The 20,751-nt window shown below is 36.3% G+C and overlaps 2 protein-coding genes and 1 pseudogene across 4 annotated transcripts in view; 1 reads left to right on the forward strand and 2 right to left on the reverse strand.

Moving 5' to 3' along the window:
- LOC121950930 (solute carrier organic anion transporter family member 5A1-like) overlaps positions 1–6,616 on the forward strand; it is a 55,175-nt gene extending 48,559 nt beyond the window's left edge. The window contains exons 9-10 of one of the 3 annotated variants that reach the window (XR_006106365.1): positions 4,997–5,078; positions 6,536–6,616. Coding sequence is in view for 1 of the 3 variants with exons in the window: in XM_042497063.1 (XP_042352997.1) it covers positions 4,997–5,007 (11 nt within the window). In the remaining 2 variants the exon portion in view is untranslated. Of the gene's footprint in view, positions 1–4,996; positions 5,304–6,034; positions 6,054–6,535 lie in introns of those variants that run through there. The other 2 variants (XR_006106364.1, XM_042497063.1) reach the window with 2 other exon arrangements.
- Positions 1,609–15,463, reverse strand: stard3nl (STARD3 N-terminal like). The gene is made up of 9 exons (XM_042497064.1): positions 15,333–15,463; positions 11,363–11,739; positions 7,477–7,554; positions 6,608–6,685; positions 5,836–5,889; positions 4,413–4,530; positions 3,518–3,616; positions 2,705–2,772; positions 1,609–2,539 (listed from the first exon to the last, which is right to left on the reverse strand). The coding sequence occupies exons 2-8, from the start codon at positions 11,564–11,566 to the stop codon at positions 2,708–2,710; spliced, it is 696 nt and encodes a 231-aa protein (XP_042352998.1). The 5' UTR covers positions 11,567–11,739; positions 15,333–15,463; the 3' UTR covers positions 1,609–2,539; positions 2,705–2,707.
- Positions 15,464–18,299: 2,836 nt separating this feature from the next.
- Positions 18,300–19,995, reverse strand: LOC121951171 (annotated as a pseudogene).
- Positions 19,996–20,751: the final 756 nt, after the last annotated feature.

The raw sequence follows: 20,751 nt of genomic DNA on the forward strand, positions 1-20,751 counted from the left end.
CAAAAGATGCAAAAAAAGGTCATGATTTAGCATGTCGAAAAAATGGCCAAAAATCGCATACTATACTATGGTGAAAAATGTCAAATTTTGACCTGTCCCAAAAATAGCTGAAAATGGCATATTATGCCTTTTAAAGGCGCTTCCTAGTGTATAAAGTGGAAACAAAGGCCAAAAAAGGCAACAACAAAAAAAACGTCATAATTTAGCATGTCGAAAAAATGACCAAAAATCGCATACTATACTATGGCGAAAAATGGCCAAATTTTGACCCGTCCCAAAAATAGCTGAAAATGGCATATTATGGCTTTTTAAGGTGCTTCATAGTGAATTAAGTGGAAACAAAGACCAAAAGAGGCAAAAGAAAAACGTCATAATTTAGCATGTCGAAAAAATGGCCAAAAATCGCATACTATACTATGGAAAAAAATGTCAAATTTTGACACGTCCCAAAAGTGGCTGAAAATGGCATATTATAGCTTTTAAAGGCATTTCATAGTGAATAAAGTGGGAAAAAGACCAAAAGAGGCAAAAGAAAAACGTCATAATTTAGCATGTCGAAAAAATGGCCAAAAATCGCATACTATACTATGGCGAAAAATCAAAATGTCATCAAAATGCCATACCATAGTATGTTGTCCAAAAAGGTATAACAATTTCATAGTATATACTATACCTTTTGCCTATAATTTTAATTAAAACGTCATAGAATAGTCAAAATGTCAAAGTATATAATGTTACTCAAAAAAATCAAACATCATTTCATATCGTGTGTCATTCAAAAACATTGTCAGTGTATAGATCATCCAAAAAATCCTAAAAACATCAAACCATCTGATGTCCTTCACAAAAACCATAAAAACGTCACAGTAAATGTTGGAATTACAATGTCATAGAACAGAATGTCATCCAAAAAAATTCATAAAAATATCAAAGTGAAGCATGTCGTCCAAAAAATCATAAAAAATGTCAAAGTATATTTTGTTCTTCAAAACAACAAAATAAATAGGTCAGCATGTCGTCCATACTACGGTATGCCATTAAAAAAATGAAATCCTAAAAATGTAAAATGAGGTTCAAAAAAATAAAACAAAAATTAGTTTAGTATGGTGTACTTACAATTTTTTTAAAAAAAATGTCAGTCATGTATTTTTTTTAAATATCACTACAATTATACAGTATGCCATTTTTAAAAACCATATAAATTTAGTATTATACTGTGATGCTATAAAAATGATGAAAAATTCAAATATTAATTAAAAATGTTTAAACTACCAGAGCATAGGGTCGCATTGTTACAAAAAAAATAAAAGTTGTCATAGTATGTCTTTTTTTTCTTAAAAAATGTCCTAAAAGTATAATACAATTTTTAAAAACTCCACAGTATCATTATCAGAATTTTTTTTCATACTACATTTTACTGTTAATAGAAAATTCTAGTAAAATAAAACTAAAGTTTTTATTTTCAGGACTTTTACTTGCAATAGTTAAATAATATATGTAGAGTATCACCTTAAAAAGATCCGAGGACTTTTTATGTGCTGTCCAGACTTCTGTGCCCGCATTGTTTAGGAAAGTTTTTATGCCATGAAAAAAATATAAAAAAATATATTTTTTAAGATTTCACATTTTAATGATTCTATTATACAGACAAGCTTTTCATAAAAACAAAACCAATCGGCTTGCGAGGCATGCATGAAGACATATGTACATGTACTTTCAGCTCATACTGAACTCCAACTGTGTCTAATAGCAGCTTGTTTTTTGGAGCAGTTTACAGTTCATTCCTTCATGTTTAAGTGCTGCACATTCACGGCTCATTTTGTTTTACAATAATACCTCAGACAGTATTATTCTTAATATTATAATGTTGTTCCAATGTTCTGTGCAAGTTGTTTCTCCACTTTTTTAAGACCTTGAAGTAGTCGAATACATTTTTAAGTTACCATTAAACACAGTAAATTGTAAATATTCCGCTTCTTGCTTTTTGCTACAAACGTGGTCCATAAGCTCAATACTGGCCGAAAAAAAATCCTTTTCTTTATGCAGTCTGTGGAGCAAGCTTATTGTCCTTTACAGTGACTTCAAACCCGAGCGTGTGAAAACGATTAACAGGAGTAAACGTGAAAATATGACATTAATACTTTAAATACGAAAGAAACTGTCATCAAATGTGTAGAAACACTCTGAATTTACAGTCTGATTCTAAAATTGATCCATAATCTGATTTTTCTCATGCATTTGGGCCAAAATGTGCAATTTTGTGTATAAATATGGATTATTTTGAATCTCCAGAGTTTTGATGAGAAAAAAAATCCAGGAAATTAATGACAATTATTGAACGGTGACACTGGCGTTGCTTTTAAAGCGGCACTTTTGCAGTCCCAGGTGTACATGCAGAGAGCTCACGTCAGGAACAGAGGAGCATTGGTGGGGATGAAAACACAGACTGCTTTCAGGCCAATAAAAACTCAACAGGCAGAAAGTGTAAGGCAGAATTTTCCCTTAGCACAGCGGGAGAACAACTTCCCAAGTGAAGATCCTGCGAAAACAAAACATTTTGCTGTCAGATATTATTTTTTCTACTTAAAATTGAAAACAAAATGGAAAGTCGAACAAAAGACCAAAACAATGCGCGTTTACTGTTTGTTAGATACTGATTGTGCCTGAGTCACGCTGAAGGACGCGACGCGCAGGTACAGATTACCTGTTAGGTCACCTGCTGAATGAGCCCTTTTTCTGGATCATGTTTATCATCCAGGTCTTCGTCGGAGTCTGAACACGAGACAGAAACAAAACCAGCGTCAAGACAAAACTGCAAATTCTACATCAGATCACATCACATGAACTACAAAATTATCTCAAACTAAAACTACTCATTCCAAATCAAAACAGGCCAAAATCACTTTCAACTTTCATAAACTCAACTACAAATGAAACGCTTATTAATGAGAGATTTATTTAAAATTGCTGACAACTGAGATTGGGACTTTATGATTTAAACAATTAAACGTAGATGCTGCAAAACCTTTGTTTCCAAATGAAACTTGTCAATGAAAAGTTAGATTCTTAAAAGTTATTTAACGATAGCTTGACAGTGATTTCATCTAACAGCACTCCAGCGAAAAAGTTGATTATCTTTGTGAAATGTGGAAATAAAAAAACCTTTTTGAATAAAACACACGGAGGACGATGAATTTATGACCATAAAAGTGTCTATTTGGTCACCCAACAGAAGAAGGAGAAATCTGGCGCTTCTGTCTGGTTTTCTTGTCTAATTTGGCTTTTTTCAATCTGCGTGTGAGATTCAACTCTTGGATGTCGAGTTTGAGAAGAGAAAATGTAATAAATTACTTTTTTTTATTTTCAAAAAAGAAATATGAATTTAAGTCATTTTAATGTCATTTAAAGCCTTATATCTAGATGATATACTTCATCACACTGAGCTCGAGAATCGATCATAAAAAGCTGCGCTAAGTGTGAGATATTTGGGCGTTAATGTGAGTGCGAGTCGACAGACCTGCCACGGACTCCGGTGGAGAGTAGAACTGTCCGTCAGATAAAGGACCCGGACCCAGGAGGGGAGCTCGCTCTGTGGCGTCCATGATGGACTGATATCCTGAAACACAAAAACGGAGGACGCATGAAGAGAGCAGCGACTGTCACAGCGGGAGAAAGACGGCGTCCTGTACTTTCATCAGTGTTTGTTGAGCCATAAACTAAAAACTCTCATTTTATTTTCATTCTTTTGTTTCTGTGACTTTAGGGCCATAAAATAAGAATAAAAATCGATTTAACTCAAGCGGATGGCGGAGTCCACACAGCAAATATAACGACGACCAAAGTGGAGATCGTTAAAGTCTGTTATTTATAAAGTAACATTATTTTGACGGCTCAGGGATGTTTATGCACTTTCTGCACTTCTGTCAATGACAATCTGTTTTTGAACAAAGTGATGGGAGAAAAAAATACTTGTTTTATTATTATTTCTCTTTTTATTTATTTTTTTAAATCAGATTCGTCTATTAATCAAAAAATTAACTGACCGATAAATCGATTAACAAAATAATCGTTAGTTGCGGCCCTGGTCCGGATCCTGGGACCTTTGACACATCATGTCATGTCTCTGTCCTCACTTCAGTGTCAACAGAGGCCCAAAATACCCCAAAATACTTCAAAATGAGATTAAATTCAAAGCAGAATTACCGCCGCAGCTGTTTGCCTCTTCACGGCAGTTACACTTTACATCGACGTCGGTGAAACACGGACGCTTCGGATCTCTACGATCAGCTCAGTTTAAAGATTTGTGTCATAAATTCAGTATCTGGCCGAACGTCTGCCGTTCTGCTCCTCAGATGTGATGTCGATTAAGAAAAGTGTTTTTGCAGAAAGCAAAAAAGCGACAGTCAACTCACTGTTTTCGTCTTCGGCCTCCTGAGGCAGCACTTTGAAGTCGAGCAGCCACGTTTCTATCCACGCCAACACGAAGGAGATGATGGGCAGCAGGTACCCGAAGGCCCCCTGAGACAGCAGCTGCACGCACACACACACACACACACACACACACACACAGACACAGAGACACACACACACACACACACACAGACACACACACACACACACACACACACACAGACACACACACACACACACACACAGACACAGACACAGAGACACACACACACAGACACAGACACAGAGACACACACACACACACACACACTTAGTTTTCAGTACATTGATGAGATGTGAACAGATTTTGGGGGATTTTCTGGCACACAGCGGTGAGAACTGCAGCCGATTAAAAGTTTAAAAGGTTGGAGTTCCTTCAGTCTTCGTTGTTCGGGAGGAGTTTTACTCTGAGCTGAATTATCCTAAACTGCTAAAAATGCTGAAAACAGCAGTTTCACATTCATTTTTTGCTCCTGAGGCTGCTTGTTGTGGAGGGCAGAAATGGGAATATCTCTGTCTAAAGCCAGTGTTCGGTTTGTCCCCTCAGGGCTACTGTAGAAACGTGACAGTGCAACACGGGGATTTCCACGAAAAACCTCCGGCCGAAGATATAAACGGCTCATTCTCAGGTAACCGTAACACAACTGTTCTTATTTTTTAGGTGATTAAACCCTAAAGAAAACACACTTATTATATTACATTTTTGCCAATATATGCACCCCTCCCAAAAAAAGAAATATTTCAGATTATAGATTATGTGAGTGTTGAATTCCTAATATGTATTTATCAGAGAGTCATTCATAGCCATTAACTCTGATTGCAAAAGAAAAAAAATCCCTTGTAAGACTTTATGATTTGGGAAATATCATCAGACTTTTATATAAAAGTGAATAATAAAAAAAAAACATATATATATATATAATCTTAAATAATAATAATAATAATAATAATAATAATATAAAATAAAAACATTTTTTTATTATCATTTAAAAAATAAATACATGGAAAAAAACTTGGCGAAGCAATGTTACTGTTATTAACAATAATTTATGGCTGAGAAAACTGATGCATTTTCAGTAAAAACCTTTCAGAAATATTTCCTCTGTTCAAAATTATTTTCCTGAATAAAATATAGAGAGTCAAAGCTAATTATTGTGTTTCTTGGTATATTTTTATCTGCAAACTAAACACCAGTGTGGAGATATTAACCAATATTTAACGGTAGTTCTGCAGCTGAGCAGCAGGTGGAGTAATGAGCAAACGCTCTGAGGCTGCCGACCTCTTGACCTCTGAGCAGAAACACGTTTTAACGCCCGTCTGACGTCATCGTTCTCAAACTGAACTCAAACATCTTTTTTATATTACGATTAATCACATGACTCTTACCTTTGATAAAATGACTTTAACGATCAAGAAAGCGCAGCTGACCGCAGTGGTGATCTGTGAAAACAGAAAACACTCATCAGACACCAAACGCAGCAGAAATGGTTTAATTTAGGTGATTTTATGTCATCGTAACATTTTCTGCAAAACATTTTTTACACTCTTTTAATCTGTATTTATTTCTGTGCTTTTCCCACTGCAGCTACTGAATTTCCCCTCAGGGCAACAATAAAGATTTATTGTTATTATTGTCTTTGTGTGCGTTTTAGTGCAATCATGTTTAAAACTCACCTGTTAATGTATTATTTTGAATCTTATTTAAATATTTCTTTTACTTTTATGTCTTTGTAAAGCATGTTGTACCTTGTTTTTGAACAATACTATATAAACAACACTACTACTACCACTATTATTATTATTATTATTTTAATGATTTTGAATATTGTCATTTTTAATTGTATTTCTGAATATAAATGATTGTTAAGGCCAAGAAAATGTTTTGTTAAATCAGTGGCAGAAATACAGAACACCTTTACACTCATTTACATGACGGTAAACAACAACTTAAACAACACTTAATGTAGGACGTTTCTCTGCGTGTAAACAATGACTGTGCTATATCAAAAAATGAAAAATCAATCCATCGTCAATAAAAACAGACTCATTTTAACTAAATCTTACAGAGAGCATGCGTTTGTTTCAGCAGCGTCGCCCTCTGCTGGCACGAATAAAGTCAAACTGTCACGACAGTCTCCGAAAAGAGAAGAAAACTTACCGCGATGGCCCACCAGTGACGCAGCTTACAGACGGCGTACGCCAGGATGAGCGTGGCAAACCTGAAAACAGCCAGCAGCTGAGAGAGGAGAGATGGAGGAGAGATGGAGGAGAGATGGAGGAGAGATGGAGGAGAGAAGTCAACGGAAACAATCAGGAATAAATAGAAAAATATTTTTTTAAAAAACAACAACAAAGGGATAAAAACACACAAAAAGTTGACTGGTAGAAAGAAAACGGGAGGATAACAAAGACAAGAGAAAGAAAACGACTAAGAACCATAAAATATATCTAATCTACGTATGTATGTGTTACTTATTGGTTTTATTGTTATTATTTACTATTATTATTTATTATTTTGAGCTCCTCGGCTGTGGAACGATCTGCCTGAAGATCTCCGACACGCTGCATCGCTGTCTTCTTTAAATCACTTCAAATCAAATCGTATTTTTATTGAAAGACATTTCTATAATCTCTTTTTAATGGATTGTTTTATTAAGATTTGGTACCTTTCTCCTGAAACTGCACTCAAGTCTTACACTGTTCTGATTTTAATTTCAACCACTGATCTCACATTTTTCTTCTGTTGTATCTGTTGCTTTTCTAACATGTTCCTTTTCCTGTGTCTTATAATTTCCTTTTGAGATGAGTTTAAATTTTCTTTGATGGTTTTGATAAATGCTCTGTAATTAAACGTTATTATTATTACTCTCTCTACCTCCACACACACTCCTGACTGACGTCTTCTGTTAATGTCTGTGTATTTTGTTGCACCTTCGTCTAAATTTGTCGCCTGTTTGAGAAAATAAAAAGTGAAGTTAAAGTAAATAAACAAAAATGTGCAAAAAATAAAATAAAGTAAAAACTTACAAAAATGTCGAAGAAGGAGGCGCGGTAGTCGTAGTGCAGGACTTCTTTATCCAGCTGCGTAGGAATGCCGCCATTCACCTGCCGAACACAAAAAAAGCTGATGAACACGCGGTTTAAAAATTCATTTAACTTATTTAAACACAACATTTTTAAGTTAAAAGGAAAAATATGAAAGATTTGATGGGACTTTTCTGCACTGAATCTCCAGATGTAGACTTCACTGCAGCACCATGACATGTTTTAACAGCTTCATCTCTTCGTGTTGGGTTATTTTTTGGGGGATTTGCATCAGACTTTTATATTAATATTATTATTTTTCAGCGCGGGTCTGTCCCCTGAAAGTCAGAGATTCGAATCATCAGTCGGACACCCCTCAGTCGACTGAGATGCTTCAAGTCAAGCAGATTTGACAGATTTTACATGTAGTATATAATTTTTTTTTTGTTGTGGTTTTTCATCTAAACACACTCAACACTCATGACAAAAACCTGGCATTTCAAAGGTTAAAATTCTGAAAATGAATGAGTATTTGATATTTATTATTAGAACTGATGTTGGTTAAAAAAATAAACTCTATGAAAGTAGAAAATGATTTTAATGTGTAATATTTTTAAAGCTTGATTTTAGAAAGTGCATTTTGTGCGCAGAGCAGAATGAGTGTATTTGACACTGCACATAAAATAATAATATATAAAAATCAATGTTGCTGCTATTCATTAACATATCCCAGGCTGTGACTATTAAAATAAATAATATACTTAGCATGACGTTTATTAAAAATAATCCTTTATTTTCATCTTCTAAAAACATAATAGCATCATGACAAAAACCTCAGTTTTAAAGGGTTAAAATTCAGAAACTTAATAAACATTTTATATTTATCATTAGGACAGATCAATGACAGTAGAAAATAATATTTATGTATAATATTTTTAAAAGCTTGATTCTGAAAAGCACATTTTGTGCGCAGAGCGATACGAGCGTGTGATTTTAAAGCGGACCCTGAAGGGTTAATGAAACGCAGCAGTGGTCTTTACTTCAGGAGGCTTTTTCTGTAAAACACTCCTAAAAACTGAAGATGTCAAACAGAGATACAAAATGAACTTGGGACTGAAAATGCAAACCACGCCTCGTCTGACTGGATCGACTTTTTTCCGCTCAGGTATCTTCGGCACGAGTGGAATGAGGCTTTTTGGCAGGAAGGACCGCTTGTTGTTGAAACTGTTTTGGTGACTAAATCTGGCTCTGGTATTTCCCGCCCCACAATAACACTGTTTGTTCACCTGTATCTCAAGTTTTATTCTTATCCAGAGATTTCATATTATTCTATTATTCCATTCCATTATTATTATGATTATTATTAAAAAGTCAGAATCCTAAAAATATTTACTCTAAGTACTTTTACATGATGTTAGAAAAAGTCAAATTATGGTGCTAGTCCGACTAAAACTGGACTTTTAAAATACATGTTAACACCTAAACATCCACCTGAAATTGGACTAAATCAAATTTCTGGAAGTCAGACTAACACACCTCGAAAATGCAACAGTCAGCAGCTCCTTCAGGAACGAGCCTTAGTCGGCCTACCTCTGCAGTTAGGGACTGTTCGTTATTTATGAGGGGAGGGAAGGAGTGCTGCAAAATGGTCAGGCTTTTTTTTTTTTATTAACTCATTGAGTGCCATTAACATGTATATATGTCAAAGTGTGTTATCAACAGCTGGCACAAGGGGGCGCTCTCACACTCCCTGTGTGTAATTTTGGGGCTGCTGGTATTCGTAGTTGTAGTACAAAAGAGCAGGGCGATCTGTACGGACGTGATTCGAAACTACAGCAACGAAGCTACATCAATTCAACATCGGCCTAAAATCTGGCTCTTCTATTGACTCAACTATTTTATATTTATTTTTTATTTTAAAAAAGTCACACTGCCGCCACCCTCCTCCTCTGATAAATAAAGTACAGTCCCACAACACTGGCATGGAAACTAAGCCATGTACTGCTCAAAACATATAATAATATCATAAAAATAACGTTTTTTTATATCGTGCTGTACACTTACAATAAATGTAAAAAACACAGGAAAAAAATGTAAAACACAACACAAAAGAAACAATATAAGAACACAGGAAAAATGTTAGAAAAGCAAAAAAACACAGAAAATGTTCTTATTTTTTTATTTTTATATACTGGTGTTGGTGCTTATTTCTGCTTGCTATAATTCTCTATGCTGGCATCAGAGCGACTGTCACGAATCGCAATTTCCCCTCCGGGATCAATAAAGTATTTCTGATTATGATCCTGATATTTTATATTGGCAATTTCAATTTGCGCAATTTCATAGTCAAAGGAAACCCAACTATTTTTAAGAAGCTGGAATTAGCCAATGATTGACTCTGAAAATGACTGAAAGTTTGGGTTTTTTTTGTCAATAATCATTTGGTGCAAACACTAAAGTTTCCCAAAGGATGAATCAGTTTTACAGTTCTGCTTTTACAGTTCTGGTGAGATGATTAACTGCTTTCATCGTCTCAGTGCGTGTACTCTGTGCAGTCATAAAGCTGACCGTGACCCTGCACCCGACAAAATAACGCAGCGGCGAAACTGCTCAGATTTGGCCGTACAGGTGAGACAGAAAAGCAGGCAAATCTCCAAAAAGGAAACTGCTGAGCGCACATTAGAGATCCAGTCCGGCAGGTTCACAGAGAGACAGAAATATAAAAGTGAGTTACTGTTCGTACTGGAGTTTAAACACAGTTATACAAAACACCAGTGTGTCGGCGTACACACCGAAGCATTCTGGGAATGTGTGCCACGGTGAAAGTACTTCCTCGTTCAGGGAACAAAGTTTTACAAGTCATGACCTGGATTCACTTTCAGAGCGTCGCCCGACTCGTTTCTGTTCGGCCTTGACACAATTCAAACAAAAATATTTGACCATAAAGTCGTCGCGGTGTGCGGCGGCTGATATGTTTTAGTAGTATCTGATAAAAGTACTGCAGAAAAAACTGAGTCTCATGACAGAAAGGAGCTGGATTCTTGTGACAGTACGTGAAAATGTGAGTCAGCGTTCGGTATTTGTATTTAAAAAATAAATAAATGTTAAAGTCCACTGATTAAAGAAAAATAATTATGGTTTCACAAAACCTCACTAAAAGGCAAAAATGTTTTTACTCTGTTTTCAGTCTCTAAATAAAAGGTGTTTTTCTTGCTTTTACTTTGTTTTGTGTTTGTTTTTAATCATTTGTTTCTCTTTCTGTTTTTAACTTTAGTTTATATTTTATTATTATTATTTTCACTACTATTGTTTTGAGACAGAAGAAAATTTAGGAACAGAAGATCATTCATCTTTTGCTGTATTTTGTGTTTGTTTTTAATTATTTGTTTTCTTTCTGTTTTGTCTTTTGTTTTCTACTTTAGTTTATATTTTTATTATTAGTTTTACTGTTTTGTCACACTATATTTCTTGTGCTCTTTTCTTAAGGCCATTAAAAAAATATATGTATATATATATATATATATTATTGTTCTGTTTTTTTTTTAGAAACAGAAGAATATTTATCTTTATATTATATATTTATATTTATCTTTTTATTTTATGTTTGTTTTTAATTATTTGATTACATTTCTGTTTTTTTTTAACTTTAGTTTATATTTTATTATTATTATTATTTTATTTTTTTAGGAAACAGAAGAATATTTAGAAACAGAAGATAATTTACCTTTTGCTTTATTTTGTGTTTGTTTTTAATAATTTGTTTAGCTTTTTGTTTAGTTTTGGTTTTTAACTTTAGTTTTTATATTTTATTATTATTATTTTTATTGTTTTATTTATTTATGTAGAAACAGAGGAGCGTTTATCTGACACACACAGAGACATGTCTTACATTGAGCTCTATGATCCAGAGCAAGGTGACGAACAGGAGGTCAAAGGTGACGAACAGGCAGAAGGTCCTCCTCACGTCAGAGATGCACTTCTTCTCCCCGGCTTCGTACGGCTCCACCCTGGCGGAGATGGGCGTGGTGCTGATAGAGCCCGCCCCCCTGCCCGTCAGCCGTGAATCGGCGCTGCTGCTGCATCGGCTGTCCATCCCGGGTCACGCCCCCTCCTCCACCCTGAGCAGGGCCGGCCCCGCCCGCCGCTCAACACCAGGTGGACTCAGGTGAGTCAGAGGAGGCGGAGTCAGAGGAGGCGGGTCATCGGACGTCAGGGCCTCTTAGTGGATTTGGACTCAGTCTGTGGAGGTGAACTTCATCACTGCGTCTGCAGAGAGAAACAAAAGGTCAACAAATCTATCAGGATGAGATTTATTAACTTTCACAGTCAGCGACTTCTTTAAAATAACCTCGTTTGCTTTTGTGTGATGTTATGTTTTTTAATTAGTAGTCTATTTTAATGAATCGATTTTAGTTTCTCTTTTAATTGACTCTTTTATTCCGTCTCGATCGTGTTTAATTCTGTTATTAGTTCTGTTAGTTCTGCATTTACTGCCAGTAATCTTTGAACCGTATTTACTCAAATCAGTACGGGTTGTAGTTGTTATTTTTGTTGTGTAGTTGTTTCTCTCTTGTTTACATCTACTTTGAATTTTGTCTGTTTTTCGCCGGGCATCATCGTCTGGCTGTTACAGTTGTGTTTCCTCTGCAACAATCCTTTCTGCTTCTGCTTTGCCGTGTTTGTAAAGCACTTTGCAAACTGCTTTTATAGCTGCTACATAAATAAACTTATCATTATCATCATTGTTATCATTAGTATTAGTATAATAACTTTAAAGCTGCAATGATAATTAACTTAATATAACCTTCTACCGCACTCGCCGTCATTATTTCCAATCAAAGGCCACGTAGGCGTGTTATGGAGCCATGATGGAGGCGAGCCCCTTATACGTGGGAGCGTCCACGTATGAGGGATTTCTGGGAGCTGATAGTCCACGATTTCACAGAGGAAGTGTGGATTCAAAACTTCTGATGATCCGCTCAACTTTCTCAGAGTTATGTGATGCAATAACAGCTCTGTAGCTCCTGCTGCATCATGAGGGAGCCAGTTCCTGCTGACAAGCACACAGACACAGCATCATGTGACCTAGAAAAGACTAAAAAGAGCTTCCATTGCAGTTTTGTGAAATGTGGCTTTTTTCGAATCACCTGAAAAACCACCTCATGCGGGCGTAAAAACTTTTATTGCATTAGATGGGAGTTTTTTCAAAGTTAACGTGTTCCCATTAGGACTATTTTGTCTTCACAATTTCAATTTGAACAGTTTGAGGGTTAATGGAAACCCGCAAAATGTGACATACTGTAAAAGAGCGAGAAACAGAGAGAACTTTAAAACAATAAAGGAAGGGAAACAGCAAACATACTGTAACTCCTGTGAGTCAAATCATGTACTGTAATTTCCCCTGAAAGTAAAACCCTCCACCAATTTCCTCTTTTAGAGCAACAGAACTTTTGTTTAAACCAGATTTGACTCTTCGCTTTTTGACAGTTTTTTTTTTTTAGGGAAGTATTTCTATGACCCCAAAAAATCGTTTTTTCGCGCTCCAGGTATTACTCAAGCTACTTTATGTAATCAGGAAATGTCTTCGTAGAGAGACTTAATATACAAATGTCAAAGTCCTTCAGGAGGAGACGAATATCTGCCTCTAATATCAAGGTGCAGTTTTCTCACAGTGAGTGCACAGCACCGGAAACCAGTGCTGCTCAGTTCAGTATGAAGGGGTTTGAGGAACCTTTACAACCACAGACAAATAAAAAATCTGCAGAACAGAAACGCCAAACAAGAAGTGAGGTCATTCAAAAACACCGTCAGCACTTAATACAGTAATGTGTCCACCAGGGCACTGATAAACTGATTTTTCCCTCCACAGAGCTTGATTTGGTTCAGTCAGATACACGAGAGGAATACTCTCTATGACGCTTTCAGACTGCAGAAAGTCCTCATTGCAAATATATATTATTTTGCATGAAGGGTTTTTTGTACATGAACTAATTGCTGAAAGAGACAAATAATCATTTGAGCAACATTTGAATAAGAGGAGAGGAAATTAGCAGCCACTGGTAAAAAAAACAAACCGAAAGCTTTCCATCATCGTGTGTGCAGATTTAAATAGAAACAGGTTCCTGTTTCACCGTCGCGTGCACAATAATGCCCATAACAAGCTCGAATTAACAGGAAACGTGTTGCTTTAGCAAAACTGCTCTTCAAACTTTGCAGCAGAAACAGACGTTTAGTCTGACGGTTGTTATGTTGAAACTGAACTTACAATCTGAATCATAAAGACGTAAACTTTAACATCTGTGTGTTCAGACTCGCTCAGCTTTAATCTGAGCTGCCTGCTGGTCACATGATTTCTATGGATTAGTGAACGTCACTGAAACATCCGTGAAAGTGCGTTTCTGCAGCGTTTTCGTCCATCTGCAGATGAATGCAGGCATGCAGAACAAGCTCTTTAAATCTTGTGCTTGTTTAAGACAAATGCATATTTGTGAATAAGACTGTGAAACCAGAGCCGTGACTATCAGCTTATTTCTCCTAAAAGACTTTAAAATAACATTAATGAATTAGGACCAGATTATTAATATATAAACTGGGTTTAATTTTGGCCACTTAAAAGACTCCCCAAACTGATAGCCACACATATATATATCTTAAGGTTAAGATTATTCGGCTGATATTTGGCATTTTGCTGATTATATGAATCACCATTTCTTTTTAATGATCGCCCTCCATAAAATTAATTATCTAAACAGCTGAAAGAAAGTGTCAGCATGACTTTTTCTTTTTAGTTTTTACTGAAATTTCCACTTTTTTATAAAAATAAAAAAGTTGCTGGGAACTTGCCGTCTTTGTTTCAGTTTTGATTTAACATTTGCTAAAGGCATTTTAAGTTCTGTGTTGAAATTTTTTATATTCCTAATTCTAAGCATTGACGTATCTTAGTATTGAAGTATTTTTTTATATTTTCTTATTGTTTTTTTGTGGGGGGGGGGGGTAATGACTGAATACAATTATTTTTTGTAGGTGCTGCCCCAGACCTCTGCACAGTAATTTAAACATTGTAATCCAGGTGATAATTTAATTATTTGGAGTCATTTTTGATCCAGTAGATGTTTTTGCTTTATTCAATACAAAAATTCTTCTCGATGGTTTATTATGTGCACATTTCGTGTCATATTTCCAGCTGATTTTATCATCTATTTTGCCTCCAAGAAATAGATTTTTTGTGAACCTTTTTAATGTTAACTCCACCTACCTGGACCTGCACCTGTGTATTAGCCCCATATTTACCAAAATCATTATTTAACTCAAATTCAATGACCATTTGTTACTACAAAAGCATATTTTAATCGCTCATTTTTGCATCGATCTCCAATAGTTGGACTGAGCTTAAACAAGAAAAAATGTATCATCAGCAAACAAGACCAACTTCAAGACATTTGCAACCTTACAAGAGTCATTTCTGCATAAAAAATAAATAGTGAAAGAGGGTCCTGCAGGTGAAAGCTGCTCTGGATGACGTCTTCTCTGCATCACTTTAACAACTTGAATTACTCATTAATAAATCTGCAGCAGGAAACGCAAAGTGCAGGAAAACACTGACAGTCAGCGGCGGAAAGGAGGCCAAAAACAACACCAACACCGCCGCGGATAAACCCCAGCTCACATTTGAGCTGCTGAGCCCCGCATACAGCTGAAAAACGAACAGAAGAGGCTGAAATGACATAAAAACATGTAATAACCGTGCAGCCGTGCAGGGACGCCACAGTAACGCTGTCAAACAGCAGCTCTGTTTAAGCTAGCTAGCGTGAAGTGACGCATTAAAATCGGCTTTTTAAAGCCTCAGTTTGAGTCCTCACCCTTCAAAGTCGCTGCTCCGGCGGGTTAGTTTTCTGAATCAGCCCTGAGAGGGTTTCAGTCGGCAGGTTTCAGCCTCACCGCTGCAGAAAAGTCATATGTTTCCTCTTCGTTTGCTCGGGGAGGAAGGAGGGTAACCGGAATATGAGGGAAAACAGAAGCGAGGGATTCTGGGATATGGAGTTTGTAGCTGCACCGGCGGCTTCCAGCTGATGGAGCAGAGGGGGCCCCCCAGCGGCCACGACGGAGAGCAGCAGCTTTTCAGGGATTTTCTTTCTTTGTTTTATTTATGGATTAAAAAAAACGTCAAATTTCAATGATATCAATAAAATATTTTAAAAATACTACTAGTCCGACTATTACTACTACTATAGATAATACTAATAATAGTAGTAGTGGTAGTGGTAGTATTGTTGTTGTTGTTGTTACTGTTATCAGTATTCCAGCAAAAAAAACACAAATTATGTCAAAACATGAACACTAATATACTACTTCTACTACTACCAATAATAATAATAATAATAATAATAATAATAATAATAATAATAATAATAATAATGGATTACTATTATTACTATTATCATTATTATTATTATTATTATTATTATTATTATTATTATTCATTACCTTATTAAATATTAATATTGGATTATTATTATTATTATTACTTATTTTATTAAACTTATTATTATATAGTCTGGGTTAAAACGGAAATCTGAAGGGGAGGGAACAACAGAGTGGAGCTCGCTGTGTGTGAGAGCAGGAAGAGGAGGGAGGCTCATCGAACTCTGACTCACTCCAGGAAGAGGAGCGCTCTGACAGACACGGTGTTAACAAAAGAGCTCGTTTCTCATGTAGAAACACTGATCACCTCGACTTTTAGGATGTAAATTAAAACCCGGGACTTTATGGACAAAATTTGAGAGAAATATGTCCTTTAGGTGCATTGAAAAGTCTGGATCACTTAAGCCTTTGTAGCAATTACTCTTTTTACCTTTCAAAAACATGTTATGAGGGAAATGAGCAATGAAAAGAAATAACCCCAAAATAATTAAGAAATTAGTCAAAAGTGCCAAAAAATTACCTGAAGGTTATTTTTTAGAATGAGAAATACAACAAAGGGAATCATCTAAAAAATGCATGAAAAATTATGATTTTGTGACAAAAACACAGGATTTAAATATGTAAAATATTTTTTTAAAAGAAAGTTATCAAATTTCAAGCCATTTTCCCCAGCTAACTCTCAAGTATTTAATAAAAAGTACAAGAGAAAATCACACTAAAAAATGTGAAAAAAAAAAAAAAAAAAAAAAAAAATCGAGGACATGACCTGGAAAATGCTTCAAAGATATAACTGATCTAATGTATAAACTGTAAATAATTTGTAATTATAAATTTACAAAGAAAGAAGAAATCACAAACAAGAAATTAAACCCAAGCATTATAAGAAGTTAGTAAAAAGCACAAGAAAACTTCCCGAAGTTTTTAAAAGATAAGAAAAAACAACAGGAAATGACTTGAAAAAGTGCTTAAAAATTTATAATTTTTTAAGAAAATTCTTTTTTGTAAAAAAGCTTTTTTTTCATTTTTCTTCTGCTCCAAACATGAACCCTCTTTGTGGTGATTTCAAATAAACTTAGTCCCTCATATCAGTGTTGTATTTTCTCCAGAAGCTAAGTTTATGAAAAATTAAGACAAAAAATACTTTTTTTGTTTTAATCATTACTGTCTCAAATTCTTCATTTAAATAAAATGTAAATATATAAAGTAACAAAGTTAATTATTCAGAGGAATCCAAAAACAAACGAATAATTGATAAGTAAGAGTACTGACAGTACAAAATAATTAGAAAAATACCCCAGAGCCTTATATAACAAACAGATAAAATTCAATGAAATAAAAATTTCTTTATCTTTACACTAATTCAAACATCACTCTAATAAATCAGTGTCGTATTTTCTCCTTCAGACTTCGATGTACTCTGAGAAACAACAATATAGAAGAAAATACTTCATTCATGTTTTTTATTTATCATGTTTCATGATCAGAATCACAGCGATGTACAATAATCAATAATGAATGATCCCTCCATTGATTACGAAGGATAATAATAAAGAAACTGGTAAACAAAAAAAGTTACTGTCATTTTGATTTTTTTAAAGTTTATTTTTTGACTGACAAAGCAGTGAAAAGTGGTGACAACAAACTATTTATGATAAAATTTGTTTCTTTCTCTTTTAAATCTCATGCCGTGGAAGAAAAAAACACACATGCATCGATACGGCTGAACAGCCACAGGAAGGGCAACGTCAAATAAAGAAACTCACATGATGTCAAAGTACTGCAGGTAAGAGGAAAACATAAAGTTTGATTTTGACAGTCCCTTCAAATAACTTACATCTATATAAGTTTACAGAAGTCAGTAGTTTCAGCTGCCACATAACTCTGTGGAGGAGAGTCATGGTTTCAGAGACGCTGTAGAAGGACAGAATACCTGCACTGTGATCCAGGTACACTCCTACTCTGGAGGACTGAGGACCTGAGACACGGAGTTTGGACATTGTTGTACCAAAATGTGTATAACTGTTTTGTTACAATAAACGCCCAAGATTTGTCATTGTCCAAATGTACATTCATTTAGTCCCCCCGCTCTGCTGATGTTTCTTGTATGCGACTGCTACAAATAAACCTCCTCCCCGCTCCACTCCACCTCCCAGTAACAACGTCCAGTCAGACTCTCTCTGCTCAGGACCTGAAACAAGACGTTACAGTGAATCTGTCTGGGTGACTGAGGATAAGACTGTTGTTTTTGCATCATGTTGCTTTTTTTTGTTCCCCTCAGATAATAACAGATGTTGTGTGCTGTGTTTGGATCCAGTGTGATTTCACGTGAATATTTTTAAGAAATCCAGCTCTGGGTTTTGGGCTCTGGTTGTGAATTGACAGTAAAACATCCACTTCAGTCACTGTCAGTGAGACATTTGTCCATGTCTCCTCAGAACGTCCTGTAGTTTATCTCTGACTTCTGACACAGCTGCTGTCACGTCCTCAAAGTACCTCAGAGGACGGATGTTGATGCTGGATGACTGTGTGACTCGCTGAGTGCTGACAGTGAGGTGTAGCTGCGTAGAAACTGGGTGTGATGGTCTGTGTGTGTGAGAGCTGCTCCAGCTCAGCGTCTCTCCTCTGCAGCTCGCTGATCTCCTGCTGCAGCTCCTCCTCCAGCTCTCTGACTCGACTCACTTCAGTTTGCTGCTGCGATCTGAGCTGCTGCTTCACGTCGGAGCGGCTTTTTTTCTCCAGGAGACGGATCAGCTGGGTGAAGATCCTCTCGCTGTCCTCCACTGCTTTATCAGCGGAGCGTTGATGTCCTCCACCTCCTGCTGCAGCAGCTTCACGTCTTTCTGTCTGTCCTGGATTCTCTGCTGGATGTTTAGTCGACTCCCCTCGAGCTCTCTCTGTTTCTCTCAGTCTCTCTCTGCTGCAGCTGACACTGTGTCGTGGCCTTTATGTTCCTCCACGGAGCAGAGATAACAGATACACTGCTGATCGGTGCGGCAGAACATCTTCATCACCTCATCGTGACGAGAGCAGATGTTGTCCTGCAGCTTCTCGGAGGGCTCCACCAGCTGGTGTTTCTTAAATGGCAGGTGATCATAATGAGGCTGGAGGTGCTGCTCACAGTAAAGAGACCAGACACTGCAGACAGGACTTGTCAGCTTTCAGTTTTCTCCCAGTGCAGACATCACAGGCCACATCTTCATCTCCAGCGTAGCAGAGATCAGCAGGAGCAGCTTCAGTCTTCTTCAGCTGCTCCACCAAAGCTGCTAACATGGTGTTTTTCAGCAGGACGGGCCTCGGGGTGAAGCTCTGCCGACACTGAGGGCAGCTGTAGATCCTCTTCTCGTCCTCTTCATCCCAAACCTTTAATACAGTTCATGCAGTAGCTGTGTCCACAGGGAGTCGTCACCGGATCCTTCAGTAGATCAGACAGATTTCCAGACAGATCGAACAAGAGAAGGTTTCTCGGTCCAGCTGAACTGAAATAATACAATGCATATTTTAATGCAAAATGGCAGTTTCAATGGAGCATTTTTTTTGCACTTAATGAATGTCACAATTTAGTTTTCCACAGTGTACTTTAGACCTGTTGCAGCAACTGTGCTGCAAATTCACTGATTAATCAAAAATACACAATCTTGCCAAAATGTATGCCATCTGCATGAACACAGTCAAAATTATCACACACAAAAAAAAGAATGAAAAGTGTTTAAAATGCACCAAACCATCCTTATGGAGTGAATAAAATGAAATTAGTGATTGTTTTAATGCAGATATGCTAATTAATCCAGGCAAAAAAACAATATGTTTTTTCTTCTCTTCTCTTCATACTGCAAGAAAACTTAAAGCCAAACATTTGTGTCACTTTTGAATGAAACAAAAAACTTTATTTCAATTCAAATGTTTGAAACGAACACCTCTGAGTAAAAACCCTGCAATGACAAACAGCATTAAAATCTGCAGGACCTTCTTCTCCCTCCCTGCCGCACCGAAGACAGACAGGCAGCAGGTTTTGATGACAGGCGGGATGAGGGTGACCCATATTCCCTGCCGGGGCCTATCGCCTTTCACAGCGAGCCGAGGGGCCTGGATCATGTGAAACATTGTGGAGGACAGATATGCTGAAATGTCACACCTACAGTAATCTGGAGTAAAGCTGTCGTTCTCTGGATGGTTGAAATACATTCAGTTTCTCAACATGATAAGAGACATTATACGTTCTCCATCCACTCTAAAATAGACTCTCCTGTATTTTTGCTTAGTGACGGCAGAACAAATATACATCACAATCAGCTGCAAGCTTTGTGGAGCTCTCCACAGCACCCTTTGTTGATTTTCTTCAATGCACTCCATTCGCAACACCCTGATTTCAAGTTTTAACCCTTTCATAGTGGTTTAATATTGTGATGATTAGGATCTAAGGCGTTTAAGGTAAAAATTAAGACACCATCTGACTAAAAATAATCCTACTAATTAAAAAAAAAAAAAAAAAGGAAAAAAAAAGGAAAAATTGGGGTCCAAGCATGTGCATTTGCATTCTTGTTTCTTTTTTAACTGACAGGAGCGAAAACATTTGATTTTCAGAGAAAATGTGTTTTGCTTGACCACGTCTGGATTAAATTTTCATTTCAAGATCTGGAATGCATCCCATTTAAGAACATCTCCGGACTTCTTAGTGAAGGTCGGACGAAGCATCCGCACATGTGCACCAAATTTGCTATTTTGCTATTTGCTATAACTGCCTTCTTTATTTATGGGCACTTATGTAAAATTGATTTAACCCTTTGAAACTTCAGAAAATTTGCTAAATTTCATTAAAAAAAAAAATAGGAAAAAGGCCCCCCAAATTCTCAAGAAATT

Source organism: Plectropomus leopardus, chromosome 12 (assembly GCF_008729295.1).
Source record: "Plectropomus leopardus isolate mb chromosome 12, YSFRI_Pleo_2.0, whole genome shotgun sequence".
NCBI lineage: Eukaryota > Metazoa > Chordata > Actinopteri > Perciformes > Serranidae > Plectropomus > Plectropomus leopardus.